General features: G+C 45.5%; 1 protein-coding gene across 10 annotated transcripts in view; it reads left to right on the forward strand.

Annotated features, from left to right (window-relative positions):
* Magi1 (membrane associated guanylate kinase, WW and PDZ domain containing 1) overlaps window positions 1-17730 on the forward strand; it is a 594817-nt gene that overhangs the window by 541381 nt on the left and 35706 nt on the right. For all 10 annotated transcript variants that reach the window (XM_077109100.1, XM_077109101.1, XM_077109102.1 and 7 more), the window contains one exon: window positions 11286-11317. In XM_077109100.1, the coding sequence (XP_076965215.1) occupies window positions 11286-11317 (32 nt within the window). The remainder of the gene's footprint in view (window positions 1-11285; window positions 11318-17730) is intronic.

The raw sequence follows: 17730 nt of genomic DNA on the forward strand, positions 1-17730 counted from the left end.
CCCTGCACCCCCCCGAAACATAAACTCACTTCCAGGGCTCTGCACAATCACCCATTGGCTTGAAAGACTTTTTATGGAACTGAGGGCCAGATGCTGTTCTGGCATGGGGACAGAAGGAGCAGGCAGACCACGCCTGTGTAGCCAGGTCGTAAACAAGTCAACAGCAAGGATACAGAAAGGGTCTGTGGGCAGAAAGGGTCATTTTGGAGCACACAGCTGTCCATGCAGCAAAGACACTGCATGGTGTGGATCAGGTCCGACTGTCCAGAGTCCCTTCAGACCTGCTGATGGCCTGGATGGGTTCTCAGGAGTGACATTTGGGGAGTGAGTTCCTGAATGGCGAGAAGCAGCCACGCATGCGTGTTTTCAGGCTTTGTGGTCCAGGCAGGGCCAGTGGCCGGCAATAATGCCCAGAGGGATGAAAGAGGTAGCATAGAAATGGTGCAGAAATGCGCTTGGCCGCTTGCTGGAGCGTATGGACCAGGGGATGGTGGAAGGTTGCTGGTTGGAGGAGTAAGGCAGGGTCCACTCGAGGAGGGCTTGGAGGGACCTAGAAAGGAGCCTGCATTTCCTGGACGTGGTCTTGGGAAGCCATACGGGCAGGCAGGCAGGGGACCTTGTAATCTGATCCATGCTCTAGAAAGACTTCTCTGGCCTCTGTGTGCCTAACGGAATTAAGGACATAAAGAATAAGGCAGAGGACATTGGGGGTGTTCAGGGAGGGAGAAGGCGAGGTTCACCCTATGGGACAGGGCGGAGTGGAGGGAAGGGAGGGGGATGGGAACGGGAAAGACAGTGGAGTGAATGGGACAGAACTTTCCTGTGTTCATATATGAACACACGACCAGGGAAACTCCACATCATGTCCAACCACAAGAACGGGAAGTTAGACTCCATGTATGTGTGATAGGTCAGAATGCACTCTACTGTCATGTGTATCTAAAAAGAAAAACACATTTAAAAAATAAAGCATAAAAGGCCTGGTGCTATGCTCTCATGGTTATTTAGGCAAAAAAAAAAAAAAAAAAAAGTGTCAGAAGAGATGGAGGGACATGGGGGGTGGTTTCAGAATAGCTTTTGAGACAGACATGGTGGGAAAAGTCAGGAAGCGGCAAGAAGGGACTTGGGTTTCAGGGCTTAGTGTCCTGGAAGATAAAATTCAGGATATTCTTCTAGATCTCTTTTCTGGTCCTGTGCCTAAACTTACATGGCTAAAAATACGAAGTCAGGATAAGAATCAGCCTCAAAGTCAGCGACACTGAGGAAGAGGCCCTCCAGGTATTTCTCCCACGGAGAGCTCACCCTTTGGGGCTGGTGACCTTAAAATAAGGCCCCCCACGACATCCTGGTTTTGGAAACAGAATCCTTATCAGTGTTTTCCTTTCAGGGAACTGTTGTGAGCTATTGTTTTGTCATTCCTGTTTGTACATGCTCGCTAGTGTGGCTAAAAGTCAAGTTTTCGAATGCGGTGGAGTCTAGTGCCGTGGAGCTCCAGATTCCCACGTCTCCTCCCTCCCCAGGGACAGCTTCCTGGAGGGCTGTTGGTAAGAGGTCGGTGAGACCGACCCTTAAGCATTCACACAATAAATGATTCACATTTGAAATTCAGGTTTCCAAATACCAAGCTGTCAGTCCGACAGCGGAGGGATCTTTACTTGTATGTTTGTTCTTTTTTAGTTACATGGCAGTAGAGTGTATTTTCACATCCTGTACCTACGTGGGGCATGACGTCCCATTCTTGTGGTTGGACACGATGTGGGGTTTCCCTGGTCGTGTGTTCACAGATGGACACAGGAAAGTTCTGTCCCATTCACTCCACTGTCTTTCCTGTTCCCCTCCCCCTCCCTTCCCTTCATTCCTCAGAGGTACAAGGTTTTTGGACCGCCCTGTTGGCAGGACCCTGTTCTTAAACAAAGCATTCCAACCTGCATTGCTCCAGAGAGCCTTCCTAGACTCACAAGAGACATCCAAATTCCACCTGAAGGAGTAGATGTTGGTGAGGAATATTTCCTGGAGAAGAAAAGATCTGCCATTGTCCCCGTGGTACATCATATGACAAATGAGTGGTGTTTTGAAGTTCTTTTGTTTGTCCTCTGCAGAGAAGAGACCATACTCATTCTACTGACTACCACCCTCCTTTTTCCTACCTCCAACCCCCAACCATTAAAAAAATAAATAAAAATCATGTAGCCAGACGTCATGGCCCACGCCTGTCATTCCTGCGGTTCAGGAGGCTGAGGCAGGAGGGTCACGAGTTCAAAGCCAGCCTCAGCAACTTAGTGTGAGGCTTTAAACAACTCAGTGAGGCCCTGTGTCTAAATAAAATACAAAACAGGGCTGGGGATGGGGCTCGGTGGTTAACAGCCTCTGGGTTCAATCTCCAGTATCAAAAACAAAAACAGAAAAAAAGAAAAAAATCATATTTGAGTCAGGAATCGGCTGGATAAAGCTACTTCTCACTTTAAAACTCTTTCATAAGGCTTGGTATTCCTTGTGTAGCTTTGAAGACTTGCTTCCTTACCCCAAATCAGAGACTGAACTTAAATGCATTTTTAGCATGTAGAGCCCACAGTGACGGATGATTTCAGTACTGTGACTTGGAGTAAAATGTCAGAGAAACTGACTGACTATGCACAGATTCCCATTCCTTCTGTCGAGAAGAACTGGCTTCTTGGGCTGGGGCGGTGGCTCAGAGGTAGAGCACTTGCCGAGCACGTGTGAGGCCCTGGGTTCCATCCTCAGCACCACATAGAAATAAATAAACAAAATAAAATCATTGTGTCTATCTACAACCAAAAAAAAAAAAAAAGGAAGAATTGTCTTTCAAAATCCATGCCACCATTATGGATTTCAGATACCTTGACCCACGGACATTTAGGTTGATCCTTCTTTTCCATGAGGATTCTCTATGTGTATCCTCCATACGCCTTTTTTAGTTTTCTCTCTATGTATTTTGTATATACGAACAACTGTGTTTTCATACTTCTTAGTGGGCTGTTATCCAAAACAGCTTCAGCATCTTTGAATGAGGACTTGCTGTTTAGCATTGAAGAGCAGAAGGGTGAGATGAGACCTCTTCTCCTCAGTGCCGTCTTATGCAACCATCAGTTTTCTCGTCTGGCAACAGGGAGGATGTTGGGACTTGCCTCAGAGAGCAGTTCTGAAGAATGAATGTGTGTTAAGGATGAGCTCTTGGGCTGGGCTGCGGCTCAGTGGTAGAGCGCTTGCCTAGCATGTGTGAGGCCTGGGTTCCATCCTCAGCATCACATAAAAATAAATAAATAAAATAAAGGTATTGTGTCCATCTACAACTAAAAAATAATTTTAAAATAAAAATTAAAAAACCCAGAAAATTAAAGAAATAAGAACAGGGTCTTTCTGGGTCTTTCCGCAGACCAGGTATTGATGACGCCTGGGCTGCCCTCGCCTGTGTCAGTTCAAGGCTCATGACTCAGGGGAACGGCTCTGTAAACCATTAGCAGCCACCTGCCTTGCGAGCTACTTATTTTTCCCGGGGACATATTTATTAGGCTATATGTACAGTGTGATTGAAGCGGACTTCTCCGTAGACACAAAACCTATACGGCTGTATTCTCTAATCGTCACAAAATGCCAAGTGACATGTTACGGGGAGCCCGGTAGTCCAGACCTCCGAAGCCCAGTCATACCTCTAAATGGCGATGGCAATGATATTTCACCACGACCAGTATTAGGTCCCCAAAGGAAAGAATGTCTTCGTGTTTGGGGAGCCAATGGATCTGATAGCCCTGTTCTTGGCCTCTGGTATCATATTTGCATTGAAAAATTACACTGCAGAGTTGATGATAGTATTTGGCTAGAGGAAGGAGAAAAAAAAATCAAACGTGTCCAAATTGGGATTGTTTTTCATTTTGTTTTATGGATTCAATTTTGTGATATATGGCGTTTGTAAAGTCCTGCAGTGAAAATGTACCCTGAGGCCCTTCGTTAGCTTAAGAAGACCTTAAAAATCATATTATTATTCAATCCGCTGTTGATCATGGCCCTTGGTCCCTTGGTCCCTCCTCTTCCCTCTCTCAGTGATAAAATGCTGACTGTCCTTCCCCCCGCTTTTGCCCACTTTCCCACATTGGATTAGATTTCTTTTTTCTTTTTTTCTTACTTTTTCTTTTTTTCAGTACTAGGATCAAACCCCGGGTGTTCTACCACTGCACCACATCCCCAGCCCTTCAATTTCTTTTCTCTGTACTCCTAAGAGGCGCACTAGTGAATCCTTCTCTCCGGGCACGTGTTGCTCACCAACTCCTGCTTTGCTTCTTTCTCCACTGAGACAATCCTAAACTCCTCCAGCACAGGACCATGTTCCATTTACCTAGATCTCTCCAGTAATGCGTTGCGAGGCCTGTGGAAGACCTTGTGTGAACAAATAACCACCTGCCCGGATCCTTTTCATAATTCAAGTCTCAGCTAAAATACTGTTTCTTCAAGAAAGACTTGCTTATAAATGTTGGTGAGGACGTGGGGGAAAAGGCACACTCATCCATTGCTGGTGGGACTGCACATTGGTGCAGCCACTCCGGAAAAACAGCCCGGAGATTCCTTAGAAAACTTAAAATGGAACCACCGTTTGACCCAGTTCTCTCACTCCTCAGTATATACCAAAGGATTTAAAATCAATATACTGTGGCGACATGGTCACATCAATATTTTTAGCAGCTCAACTCACAGTAGCTAAGCTATGGAACCAACCCAGAGGCCCCTCAACAGATGAATGGATAAACAAAATGTGGCATCTATACACAAGGGAATATTATTTAGCCTTAAAGAAGAATGAAATGATGGCATTTGCAGGTAAATGGATGGAGCTGGTTTTTTTAGGATTGAATTATTTCACTTATTTCACAAGAGCCTCCAGTTCCATCCCTTTACCGGCATATTCCATTGCGTAGGGAAGGCAGTCATTAAGTTGAGTGAAAGCTAGGAACATCTCCAGTGTGTTAATCCAGCCCTGCACTCAGGCCAGGAAGTAGTACCATTGTCCAAGTGCAAAAAATATTGGCTGCACTCGTTGGTAATGCTCAGCTGTTTACTATTACAGCTGCATTATGTATAAAATCTAGAAAAGCTGGAAAATACTGAAAATCAGAAGATGAATCACTCTCTCACCCTACTGTTTAGAAACAATGTTTTCATTACATTTCCTTTAGTCTTTAGTATGATATATGTGAATAATATATGTGACTATAGATGCATATCTACTTTTTAACAATGCATTTATTTTTTCATTTCTATTTTACACTGTTTTCCTTGTCATAGAACATTACTGCTTTCCCCAATTACTAAATAATCTTCCTTGGACTCATTTTTAAAGAATTCAGAATTTTTCATCTTATTCATATAAGTCTGTTGGCTTCGTCCTCTCTTCTCAGAAGTTTAGATTGTTTCCCATTTTTATTTTCTTTCAACAATGCTGTGTTCACTGGTTGTAGTGGCGTATGCCTGTAATCCCAGCCGCTCGGGAGGCTGAGGCAGGAGGATTGAAAGTTCAAAGCCAGCCCCCACAAGTTAAGGCCCTAAGCAACTCAGGGAGACCTTGTCTCTAAATAAAAAATAAAAAGTGCTGGGGATGTGGTTCAGTGGTTAAGTGCCCCTGGGTTCAATCTGTGATGCCAATAATAATAATAATAATAATAATAATAATAATAATAATAATTTGTATTGATCATATTTTTTATATGAATCTTTGTCAGAATCTCTGACTTTTCCTTAGTACAAACTCTAATGTTGAGTTTACTGAGTCAAAGTCCACTGTAGTTTTAGGCTCCTCGTTTTTTCTAGGTTTCCCTCCCCTCCATCACTACATATCCAGTTTGCACTCTGTGCACACAGTGCTCCCTGATTTAGCTCCAGTACTTTTCTAATCCATTTTGCTTTACAAAACTCTGAAAAGAATCCCGTGTGCTCTGTGACATGTGGATTAGTGACGCAGCATTGTTGGACTGCTTAGGAGGCAACCAAAATATTTTCATTTTAAAGTACACGAAGCTAGGGACCAGATGCAAAGGAGAATGAAAACCACAATGAAAAAGTTCAAATTGATGACGCGGTACACTTTTTTTTTATTGTGTGTCAATCTGCTCTGTGTGCCACAGAGACTTCAGGATTCCCCCATTCAAAGCCTTTGGCACAGTTTTTCTTGATTCTTTCTTAATGGTTGGCAGTCTCACTTTCTTGAATTCTTGGGGGAGGCATTAGTTCCATAGAAGTCCAGTCTTTGTCCCGGCAACTCAGGTTTTGGTCACCTCCAGACTGGGATGGCAGCTTTAGTTTGGCTTCCTTAATAGCTATTCCGGGCTCTCCTGCGTCTCCCCTGGTCCCAGTGAGTCATAAGTCTCTACCTAAACAGGGCTTGAAAAACCCGTGCTCCTTGGGGAACAGAAGCAACTCTTGAAACATGCAGAGATCTGTGATGGCTTGAGAGATTTAAATCTGCAATAAAGTGTCCTGCAACGTGTTGCGTTTATCTTACTTAAAAAGTCAGTATAGATCTTTGTTTATTATGGTATCTGTAGGTACCTGTGAGTTACAGGTATCATAAATGCTTTCCTGGTTGTGGAAGATATTCAAATAGGTCATAAAGCCACCCGTAATCCCATGAGCCAAATAAAGTATATAGCCTTTGAGTCTTTGTTAGCAAATGCCTAGGGTTCTGTTATACGTTTTTCATATAAATTATTTGTGCCCTACCATTATATAATTCTACCAAGAATACCATTGTGCCGTTTAGTGACAGGAGAACACGTTCAGGAGACAGTTCATGGCCTTGATATTTAAAGAGAAAGAGATGCCTCCTCCTCGTGTTCATTGGTCAGGCCCCGTCACGAGCAGAGAAGTTACCATTTGTTCTCCCTGGAGGGACACTTCATTCATAGGGAACTTTGGAAACTGAGGTCCCCGGCTTTTGTCACTTCCATGGATCACACCCGGACTCACGCTTTGAACATGTGCACTTCCCTGTAAACGTTTTCTGGGCTCCCTTAGAAGTCACATTTGCTGTCATCTGGGTGCTAAGAGCAGATGGTGCCAGCCAGGGACCTTTCTCCCTTTCTCCCACCTCTTCTGAAACGCCCCTTCCTTCCCCAGGGTGCACCAGAGGGGCCCGATAAGACCGGTGCCAGGACACGAGTACATTTGTCTCAGAAAAACCCTGGACGTGCCCCAGAGGGTCGGCTAATGTGCCACCCATGACCCATCCGGAATGGGGTGGCCTGCAGCTAATTCCGCACAGCGCTCCAGCCGTGGTTCCTACGTCCTGGACCATCTTGGCCAGCAGGGACCCTCTGAGTCTTTTCCGTTGGGGCCTCCCAGCTGTTTTCAGTCCTTCTGAATTGTTCTGGCTAAAATAAATTATAAATTGTAATAGGAGGTTTGTTCCAGCATTCATATTTATTAGATTTTAAGATTTAATGACCATATGGGCCTAAAACAAATGTTTGATTTTTTTTTTTTTTTTTAAAGAGCAGTCAAGTGGAGTCTCTTGATTTTAACTATTTAAATATTCATTTGTGGCTATAACCCATTTTAGGGTCCTGCAAAAAAAGGTGGGTGGCTTTTGAAAAATAAAGGTTTGTGGCAAATGACCAAGAGGAACTTTGAAGCCTTCTTTAATTAAAAAAAAAGAATTTCGTATTTGTTGTCAAATGTAGCTTGGGCCAGTTGATCTGAGACCTTTTGGTCTTCCTAGAAGAAACAGACTTTAATTGTCTTTATTTCTTTTTTTATTAAATATGTTTTTGGTTGTTGATTGACTTTTTAAAAAAATTATTTACATGCAGCGGTGAGAATCGAACCCAGTACCTCACCCATATTAGGCAAGCGCAGTATCACTGAGCCACAATCCCAGCCCCTTTCTTACTTACTTATTTTTTTAAATTAAAGTTTTATAGTCATACCTGGTCGTTGGGTTCATTGCAACAAACTCACATGCATGAAATTTGATGTCAGTGCATGATCCCACTTTTCCATTTCCTTTTCCCTCTACTCTCCCACATCCCCATATCTTCCAGGCTGGTTGATTTTTCTGTAGTTAACAGCGGAAGGACCGTTAATTAATTAATGTTTATTTTCTAATTAATATTTCATTGCCTTAGTGAGAAGTGAATGCAGTATTCTTGAAAAGGAATTCTAAATAAGGCTAAAGTAGCCTTAAACTAGTGTCTCTGATCCCTACCCCTCCTCGCTCCAGGTGAAACATCCCTGTCATGTTTGGTGGGGACATTCGCCACCAAAAAGCCAGGCATGTGTGGGCAACCATCTCCTGCTGCACCTGCATTCCGCTGCTTGCTGTTTTAACACCTCATTATGTTTTGGAGGCCTTAAGTGTTTTGTGGTTTTGGTGTTTTTGTTGTTGTTGTTGTTGTTATGGTACCAGAGATTGCACCCAGGGGTGCCTTACCACTGAGCCCCATCCCCAGCCCTATTTTGTATTTTATTTAGAGACAGGGTCTCACTGAGTTGCTTAGGGCCTCACTAAGTTGCTGAGGCTGGCTTTGAACTCACGATCCTCCTGCCTTAGCCTCCCGAGCCACTGGGATGACAGGTGTTCTTATCTGTCAACTGAGCTCATTTCTTTGAACCAGTGCAGAGTGTTCAAAGAACACATGGGTGGGCCACCCCACAGTTTATGTAATCCTTCCAGTGGTTTCCAGGTTTTCTGTATGCCAACAATGCTGCAGTGAATGTCCACCTGAATGTATCTTGGGTGGGGTGTGCATCTCTGTGATGAGAAGGAAAAGTGCCCTTTAGTTTGGTTCTGAACATCATAAGAGAGTGGCCAGTGGATTGAAACCATCTTGCCCTGACTCCACCTACCTGGGTGGAGATTCCTAATGCATATTTTTATATGAGGTCATTAGGATCCCAGGCAGAGTCAGGTTCTGTAAAAGGTAGCTGTAATGAAACCTGGTTTATCTTACTTAACTAAGAATGCTTCAGTTAGGGAGCTATCTGAATTTAACCATGCAATATAATATAATTTTGAGTGCATCCAGTGATCCATATTATTTTTATGGAAATCATATGAATATACCTGAAAATGCCTAATGATTATTTTCAGATTAATAAAGAAATATCAGAATTTTTCAACTCGTTGTCTATAGGCGAAATATTTCTCCTAAGTCTTTTTTATACATTGATATCTTTAGCAGATGGGTTCTCCCTAGTTAGAGCAAGATAATCATACCCACTTCCTTTTTGAATGACATCACTTGGCCAAGGAAGGTGAGAGATTTAGATGTTGGAGGTGGGTTAGGTAGAAGGCTTTTAAACAGCCAGGCACGGTGGCACACACCTGTCATCCCAGTGGCTTGGGAGGCTGAGGCAGGAAGATCATGAGTTCAAAGCCAGCCTCAGCAAATTAGCAAGGTCCCAGGTAATTTATCCAGACCCAGTCTCAAAATAAAATATAAAAGGGGTGGGGATATGGCTCAGTGGTTAAGCACCCTGGGTTCAATCCCTGGTACTACAAAAAGATGATGAAGAAGAAGAAGGCTTTTTAAGCATTTTCCCTTATTTATCTTCACTGTCTTGGGAAGTGAGATTTATTATTTCCATCTCACCTCTGGAGAAACTGAGGCATTGAGGGGACTAGGGTGACATGCTGAGGGGTGCCTGGGTTTACCTTAATTGAAAAAAGAATTATTCTTTCTAGAGTTTCCTTAAATATGGTCCTCAGACATCTTGCATCAGATTGCCTAAGAAGAGCTGTTAATTAATACTGCAGATTCCTGGGCCCCTGAGGTTGGAGCCTGGGGTTCTGCATTTTTAACAAGGAACCTAATGTTCCTGATGCACTCCAAAGTCCCAGAGCCAGACTGTGCTGACCTCATTCTGGCAATGTGAGGAGCCTCCGTGGAGACTGTCCCCAGAGTATCTCAGCAGGAGTGATTCTTGTCACGCTTCACTTGCAGTGGGCACACCCGTGTTGCTCCTCTGGGTGACTTCCTCCTCCCTCGCCCACTTCCGTTGCCTGGAATTACTTGTGCTGAACTTCTCCTGGCTCGTGGCTTGACAAGTCACTTCCCAAAGAGTTGACATCATCCCGGTACGGCACAGGAATCGCTCTCAGAAACAAGTTGAAATTTCTTCTGCAGAATCCACAGATCCCAAGTGTATCTCTGTCACTTGGTATATAAATGGAATCTGCCTTTTGCATTCTAACCCCTGCCGGGACAGGAAAAATAAAGAAATAAAGAAAGGTGGCAGCTTGTGAAAATGATCACTTTTGAAACCCCAAGATGTGCCTTATTTTTCCTTCTCACCTCTCTTTCTCACACTCCACCGGTGACACATTCCCTTTAAGCCTGTCCCCTAGTTGCTACTGAGTTTTCTAGAAGTGCAGAGATCACTGGTCCCCCCGCCCCGCTTCAGCTTGTGCCCTCCCACTGAGCAGAGGGTTTGGGGACAGCCAACCCCTCTTTCTCCAGTAGCGTCTCTTTCTGTCCTCAGCTGTGTGTAATTTTTCTCTCTCATGCCCAGTGACATGCTCTGCCCTCGGGGGGCTGGACTGAGCCCCCGTCTTTCTAACAAGCCGAGGAGGAGGTTGGCCGGGTGACTGACTGACAGGCATCCAGACAGGAGCTGATGATCATCAGGGAGGGATCCTAGACCCACTTGGACTTGGGCTCCTATTTTTTCCCTTCTTCTGGCAAAAGAGCATCCGTCTTTGTTGTGGTGTTGAGCTCATCCGAATCAAGAAGGCGGCTTCTCTTCTAAAGAAAAGACAGAGAGGGAAAAAAAAAAAAAAGAAAAAAGACAGAAATGGAAAAAAAAATTTAATTTTAACCATGCTCTCCTTTGAAACTAAATATATACCCCTTCCTCTATTCTGATTGGTCTGCTTACATTGACAAGTGGATCGCGGGGGAAAGGAAAAGATCCTGGACTTAATTGTAAGTTAAGTCTCTCTTAATCCAGAAGAGCATTTGAGATTCTGTCCGAGTGTTCAATTTCCCAGGCCGCTGAGGTCTGTGAATTTCTTTTCCAAGCCTCCAGGCTGCTGCAGTACAACTCAGCATAGCTAATGCAGATAGATCTGCCTGTCGCCTCCCTCCTCCCTCGGCTTTGATTCGATATGAACAGCCTGGTAACTCCGATGCTGGGGAGAAATCTGACATAACTCTGCAGATGGCTAGGTTGCCATGAAACACCTGGGGATTGTTCTTTAAGAAAAAGGTAACATTTATATGCTAATGATCTCTTCCCCCCTCCTCTCCTTTTTTTTTTTTTTTTTTTTTTTTTCCTTCCAGGGCTGCCCGTTCCCAAGAAGAGCCCAAAGTCGGTAAGGACTTGTCAGCTACTTGGTGCTTGTTTGGGGGGTGGGGGGTTGGCGCGGGGGGTTGGGGTGGGAGGGTGTGCTCGATCTGGCTTCCCTTGGCTAAATGCATTTTGGAGACGGGAGCTGGTGGCTTGCTTTGATTAAGTTCTGGGGATCTGTTTGGTATAGATGGGGGTTTGGGCTTATCTTGTAAACTGTGGGGGATTCGTGGGCAAAGCTGCAGGAGCTGGGATAAAGGGTTGCATGTGAGCACCTTCACGGTGCAGAGGGATCACAACTCTCCTTCCAGCAGATGAGTTTCAGAGCGGGTTTTAACTTGCTACATACAAATGCTATTGTTTCCTTTTGGAAAAAGACTCCACCTGCTCCCTGGGTAGCCTTGCTCTCAACTGGTGTTTCCAGCCGGTTCTCATGGCTACTCATTCTCTCCCAGAGCTTTTTTTTTTTTTTTTTTTTTTTGGTGCATGGATTGATGACTTATTTACAAATTCTAAAGCCTGTAGGTTTAAGGAAGCTTTCTTTTGCCCTGTGAGCATGTCCATGCTCCGGTGGAGCAGGTTTTGTGGCCCCAGCCCTGAGAATAAGACATTTCCTAGCTGTGGAAGTGCCCTTTGTTGTTTGGCTGGCTTTAGCAGCATTATGCTGCAGGTATAGGATTCTTTAAAAAAAAAAAATCAATGTTTTGCTGTCCTTTCTAATCTGGTTTCCCTGAAGATGCATTACCTACTTGACACGTTAGCTAATGGCTTGGAGGTTATGGTGTTTGGGCTTGGTGGTCTGCTGCTTTTGCTCCGGGGGGCACTAACAACAAATTAAAATGCTACTTAAAAATTCAAAATCTGGAACTCCGTGTAATTGATCCGGGGTGGGAAGAGGCTTCCCAGTTCATTAGCACTGGGATCCAGAAGGGTGCTTCCTGGTGACTTAAAAGATTTTGGGGGGACGGCAGATTTACAGCTTCGTGCATCCCCCTCCCCCGACCCCCAAGGGAAAGAAGGACCTTTAAAACTTTGCATGCTTCCAGGGCTGGGCTCAGTTCTTCCCACCTGTCTCCAAGAGTGGTGGCGCCAAGCAGAAGTTTATTAAGACAGGAGAGGGAGCTTCCTGCATCCCCGAGCCCCACTCCTAAGTTCTCCAGAGAGAAAATCCTGCAGTCATTGATGTGATTCCATTGGCATAATGCCATGGTGATGGGGAAGGGCGACTTCAGGGCTGCTGGCTCTGTCAGTCTGTGTTAGGCAGGGATGGGCTGGTCCGTGTCCACACTGGAGCTCCAGAGATGCTAACGCGTGTGCATGTGCACATGTGTGTCCCCCTGTCCCTTGCCCGTCGTCAAAAACCCATTTGGCCTTCAGAAAAATAGAAGTGAGTCTGGAAGACGTGTCTCCTGAGCTTGGGTTGGGGCAAGCCGTCTCTTTTTCCTCCCCTACCTGCAGCCATGCGGGGCTGAGACATGGGTTTATTTTAAACACCCTGCTTAGCCCAGGCAAGAAGCCTACTGGGGACACATAGCAGTGTGACACTGGTGGCATGACCAGAGGCAGCCAGGTGTCCCTCTCTGTTTGGCATCCTACTTACATTTACTGGGCACAAGGATTTTTGAAATCCGGGTGCATCTCATCTTCCCCATAATGTTTTGGAATTACCTGGGGAACCCCCAAAGGGTCTCAAACAGGTACAGAGCCTGCATTCACCAACTCAGCGGGCACCCCCACCCCGGAGCCAGTTTATTTTGCAAGAGCCATGTCATTAGCAAGCAGCCAGCCAATTACTCGGGCTGCCTTCCTAGGGAAAGAGCTCTCTTAACGGCTTTGGCCACAGTCTGCTGGCTCTTAATTACCACGGGCCCACAGAGTGGTGGCTGCCGGGTTCTGAAAGAACAAGCCCCCCAACTTGAGGCTTGTCCTTACCCGATTCCGGTGCCAGCCCAGGATGACGGTCTGGGCGACATTGGTGGTCCACTCTGGCAGCTGCTGCAGGAATTCGGGGGCTGTCAGCCAAGGTGTGCTCTTGGCAGTGGAGCTCACATCTGTGATCGGTGGGAGCTCTGCACAGGTGGGCGGGAAGCCCCTTCCCTCTCCCAGGCGGCATCTCAGTGATGTCCTGCCACAGAGACAGAGGGGGATGGGATTTTTCTGGTGGGGGATCCACAAGGAAGCTGGATGCCCTGAAAGTCACTTGGGTTGGGACCGATTGGGCCAGTTCTGCAGGCTGCATGATCACAAGCCTGGGTTGTGACTCGCTTGGACTTGCCAGCAGCTCTGTGCACGTGGTTCTGGAATCCAGGAAGGGGGGTTGGGGGTTGTATTTTTCTTAGAGGTTGCTGGCTTGAGCGGTTTCCTCGTGTGACGGACAGCTTCTGCGTGCTTTCATACCTCATTTCTTTTCTTTTTTAATGTTTGCAATAATTAGTTAGTCTTTATTAGAACAGAATGTCATATTCCCCCTCCTGGGTATCCCTGTAAGCGTATTTTTTTTCAAATTTTTTTTAAGTTGTAGGTAGACACAATACTTTTATTTTATTTATTTATTTTTATGTGGTGCTGAGAATTGAACCCAGGACCTCGCACCTGCTACACAGGGGCCCTACCACTGAGCCCCATCCCGAGCCTCCCCGTAAGTTTATTCTTAATAAGCAGCTTCACCCACTAGTGAGTGTGGATGCTGAGTTTATGGTTTATAGCCTCATTGGGGACAGTGACTATGTCTTAATAACATTGTATTCATTTGATATCTGAACTTCCATAATATCAGGGATTTCTCTGCCAAACAACAGAGATAAAAATAAGAGATATTTGCTGTTGCGTTTTAGATCTCTCTAGAAAACAGATTCTCTGGCCCAACTTAGTCATCCTGACTGTAAACTTACTTAACTGGGACTGTCAGTCTGAATCACACATAAGGACGTTCTGTCTGAGAATTTTAAACTACCAGTGTCACACCAGACCCTGTGTTTTAAGTCACATTCACTTGGATTTTCCTCCTACTTCCTTTTTCAACTTTTTCTTTCTCTCTTTCTTCATCTGCCCATCCACCCCTCTCTGTATCCATCCGTCCGTCCATCTATCCATATGTACAGCCATCCTTACATACATTCATCTTTGATTTACTTACCCACCCATCTGTTCATCCATTTATTCCACATACTAGTATTAAGAACCTATCAAATGCCAGGCATGGTGATGCACTCCTGTAATCCCAGCAGCTCAAGAGGCTGAGGCAGGAAGTTCAAAGCCAGCCTCAGCCGCTTAGCGAGGCCGTAAGCAACTCAGCAATTAAATATTAAAAAAAAAAAAAAAAAAAGGGCTGGGGATGTGGCTCGGGAGGTTAAGTGTCCTTGGGTTCAATCCCCAGTACCAAAAAAAAAAAAAAAAAAAGAACCTATCAGGTGTCAGGTTTGGTGTGAGGCACTAGAAATGCAATAATAATACGATGCTCAATGGTTGTGGCATTGCTCTTTTTAAAGCTCATAGACAAATAGGGTCTTGATTACTCCATTCATTGAAAAGGGCTTCCCCAGAATGTTGTATGCATTCACTTCATCAGCAAGTATTTACTGAGTGTCTTCTACTGCCACACCCAGTGCAGATTTTCAGTGGGAATTAAAATAGAAAATACTGCTTTCATGTAACTGGTGAGAGTAACCACATGAACAGCTCTTTACAGACCCTCACCATGAAAATTAAAGTCTACTGAGAATATATTTTGAGAAGTTAATAGTATACACCTTATGAAAATCATTCTGCTCTCAGTCACAACAACCAAGTAGTCACACAAAGTCAGGACAAGATGAAATTCAGTGCTGTGATGGAGCTATGTTATACTTTGGAGTTCCCTGGCAGCCTGAGTGATATAGGAAACCAGATTGTTTACTTAGCTATTATTGGATAAAAGAAAGTGTATAAAGGAGACAAATCTTCCTACTTACAAAAAAGAACTCCTCACACAAAGCTTTCATGGAAGGGACCCTGGATGGCAGGCAAGGAGATTTCTTCAACTTCTTTCTAGCAAACCTAGCAAGATGAAAGATAGTAATAACAGCAGGCCTCTGTTCATGGCACTCCATCTCTTTTCCCTTCAAAAGGATGCTAAAGGGAAAACTAGTCCTTGAGACACAAAGACGGTAGAGAACGTGCACATTGAGCTATCCCCACCTGAATCATTCAGTTTTTCACTCTCTCCAAGTTGCTGTTCATCCTTCTCTCTTCTCCCCCTCGCCCAAGGCCACGTGTCTCACCAGCATGGCCACGGATCCCATCACCGTTCCCCAGAGAAGCAGAGAGACTGGTAAATGGGGGACGGCAGAGTAAGTTTACCCAGGTCATTTTTTCCTGGCCTCTCCCCTCCCACACAGTTTAGCTCAGATTCAGGTTCTCAGGGAGAGCCCTTTGGCGCCCCCTAGAAGAAAGACCGTGCATTTTTTTTCTTTGTCTGGTACCAGGGATTGAACCTAGGGGCACTGCGCTACTGAGCCCCATCCCCAGCCCTGTTTTATATTTTATTTAGAAACGGTCTCACTGAGTTGCTTAGGGCCTCGCTTTTGCTGAGGCTGGCCTTGAACTTGCGATCCTCCTCCCTCAGCCTCCTGAGCCGATGGGATGACAGGCATGCACCACTGCGCTTGGCATAGTTTTGGATTCCATTAAAACGTGGCATGGGGAAACAGAGTTTCGTTTTCATATCCAGTCGGGGCTTCCGCTCTTCTTCCTGCACTAACTCCTTTCATTTGCCTTTTGGGAGAAAGTCATTTAGCTTCGACCCATCAATGATGACAGAGACCAAAAAGCAAACAAACAAACAAACAAAAAACCCAAAAACAAACCAACAGGACACAGAGCCGTCCTTTGCTGGGTTTTGGATCTGAGTCTCTGGTTTTCATTCAACCTCCAATGACATTGACCTCATCAGCACTTGGAATATTTCCTGTTGTCCATGTGAATTGCTCCAGTGGCCTTGGGTCTTGGCAGATAAGTGAACTGTAAATAATTTTGCTTTAAAATGGATCAATTTGTCATTTTTTAAGCCACACGAAGTCTTTTCATCATTTAAGCTCCTAAGTGCTGTCTGTATTCATTTGCTCTTCCGAGCAAATATTTTCAGTTCACTTTGTAAGTACCTCCATTTCGAAATCATTCTGCGAAATAACCGATCAGTTGATTTCCCCTTCCCATTTCCATTTATACAAACCATTGCATCTTCCCGATTGTCCTGGCCCAACAGGAAGCAGTGTGAGGGTCGTTCACTTCGGGGAGGATGGTACGGTTCTGTCTTAGAAGGTCTCATGATACAAGATCAGGGCCACTGTGTGGCTAAGGACTTTTATGGAGGTTTTAAAATTGAGCCCCTTTCCTTCTTCCTAATTTGCTGTGATTTGAGACTCAAATCAAATTCTTGCTTCAAAAGTATTAGCATGGCTGGGTGCAGTGGCACATGCCTGCAATTTTCTGTCCCCAGCCACATGGGAGGCTGAGGCAGGAGGATCCCAGATTTGAGGCCAGCTTCCGCAACTTAGCAAGACCCTCAAAAGGGCTGAGGATGTAACTCAGTGGTTGAGCATCCCTGGGTTCAATCCCTAGTAACAACAACAAAAAAAAATGGCAGTACTTGGTATTGCTGTCTCTCAAATCCCAAGCATTTGCTGAAGCTGGAGATGTGGAGGGCGGGAACCCTGTTTGTAATACACCCCCTTCTTCTGCCCCCCAGGGGACTGCAGGGACAGCTCCTCACTGGCCTGCCTGTTCCACTGCTTTCCCAGGGCAGCTCCCTGCCCAGGAGCCGGACCGACATTGTGGAAGTGTTCATGAGTGGGTTCTCTTCTCCCAAGCCAAGAGCCAAGCGCGGGCTCCCCGCCATAGTCCAGAGGCACTCCATCTGGATTAGTTGGCCTCCGAGTTCATCCTAGACCACCCCACTCCCCTGCCGGGCAGGGCCGGCCTTTCTACCCGGGGGACTTAGAAGCTGCTGTGTCTGTTAGTGGAACATTCCTCCCCAGGTTCCTGGAACCTCGTGTCTGAAGGACATGGCAGGAGGGCCATTTGGCGAATGTCCACCTGTACCCATACAGTCACGGGCATCAGCTGCACGTTCAGGTATACATTCCAGGAGGTCAGGTACCCTCTCTTCTTACTTACCCACTGTGCCCCCCGGGCTCCAACACAGGCACCATCATCACACATACTTGTAGGTAGAGTGAATGAGTTTGTTGCAGGTAGTCAGAGGAGGGCCTGGGATAATATTCTGCCATCAGTGTACCAGGTAATTCTCTCTATCCATGTTCTTAGTATACACAGGGTCCCTTTAAGAAGCTTGAAAGGAGCTGGGCGTGGGGTGCACGGCTGTGATCCAAGTGGCTCGGGAGGCTGAGGCAGGAGGATCACGAGTTCAAAGCCAGCCTCAGCAAAAGTGAGGCCGTAAGC

Source organism: Callospermophilus lateralis, chromosome 1, assembly GCF_048772815.1.
Source record: "Callospermophilus lateralis isolate mCalLat2 chromosome 1, mCalLat2.hap1, whole genome shotgun sequence".
Taxonomy (NCBI): Eukaryota; Metazoa; Chordata; class Mammalia; order Rodentia; family Sciuridae; genus Callospermophilus; species Callospermophilus lateralis.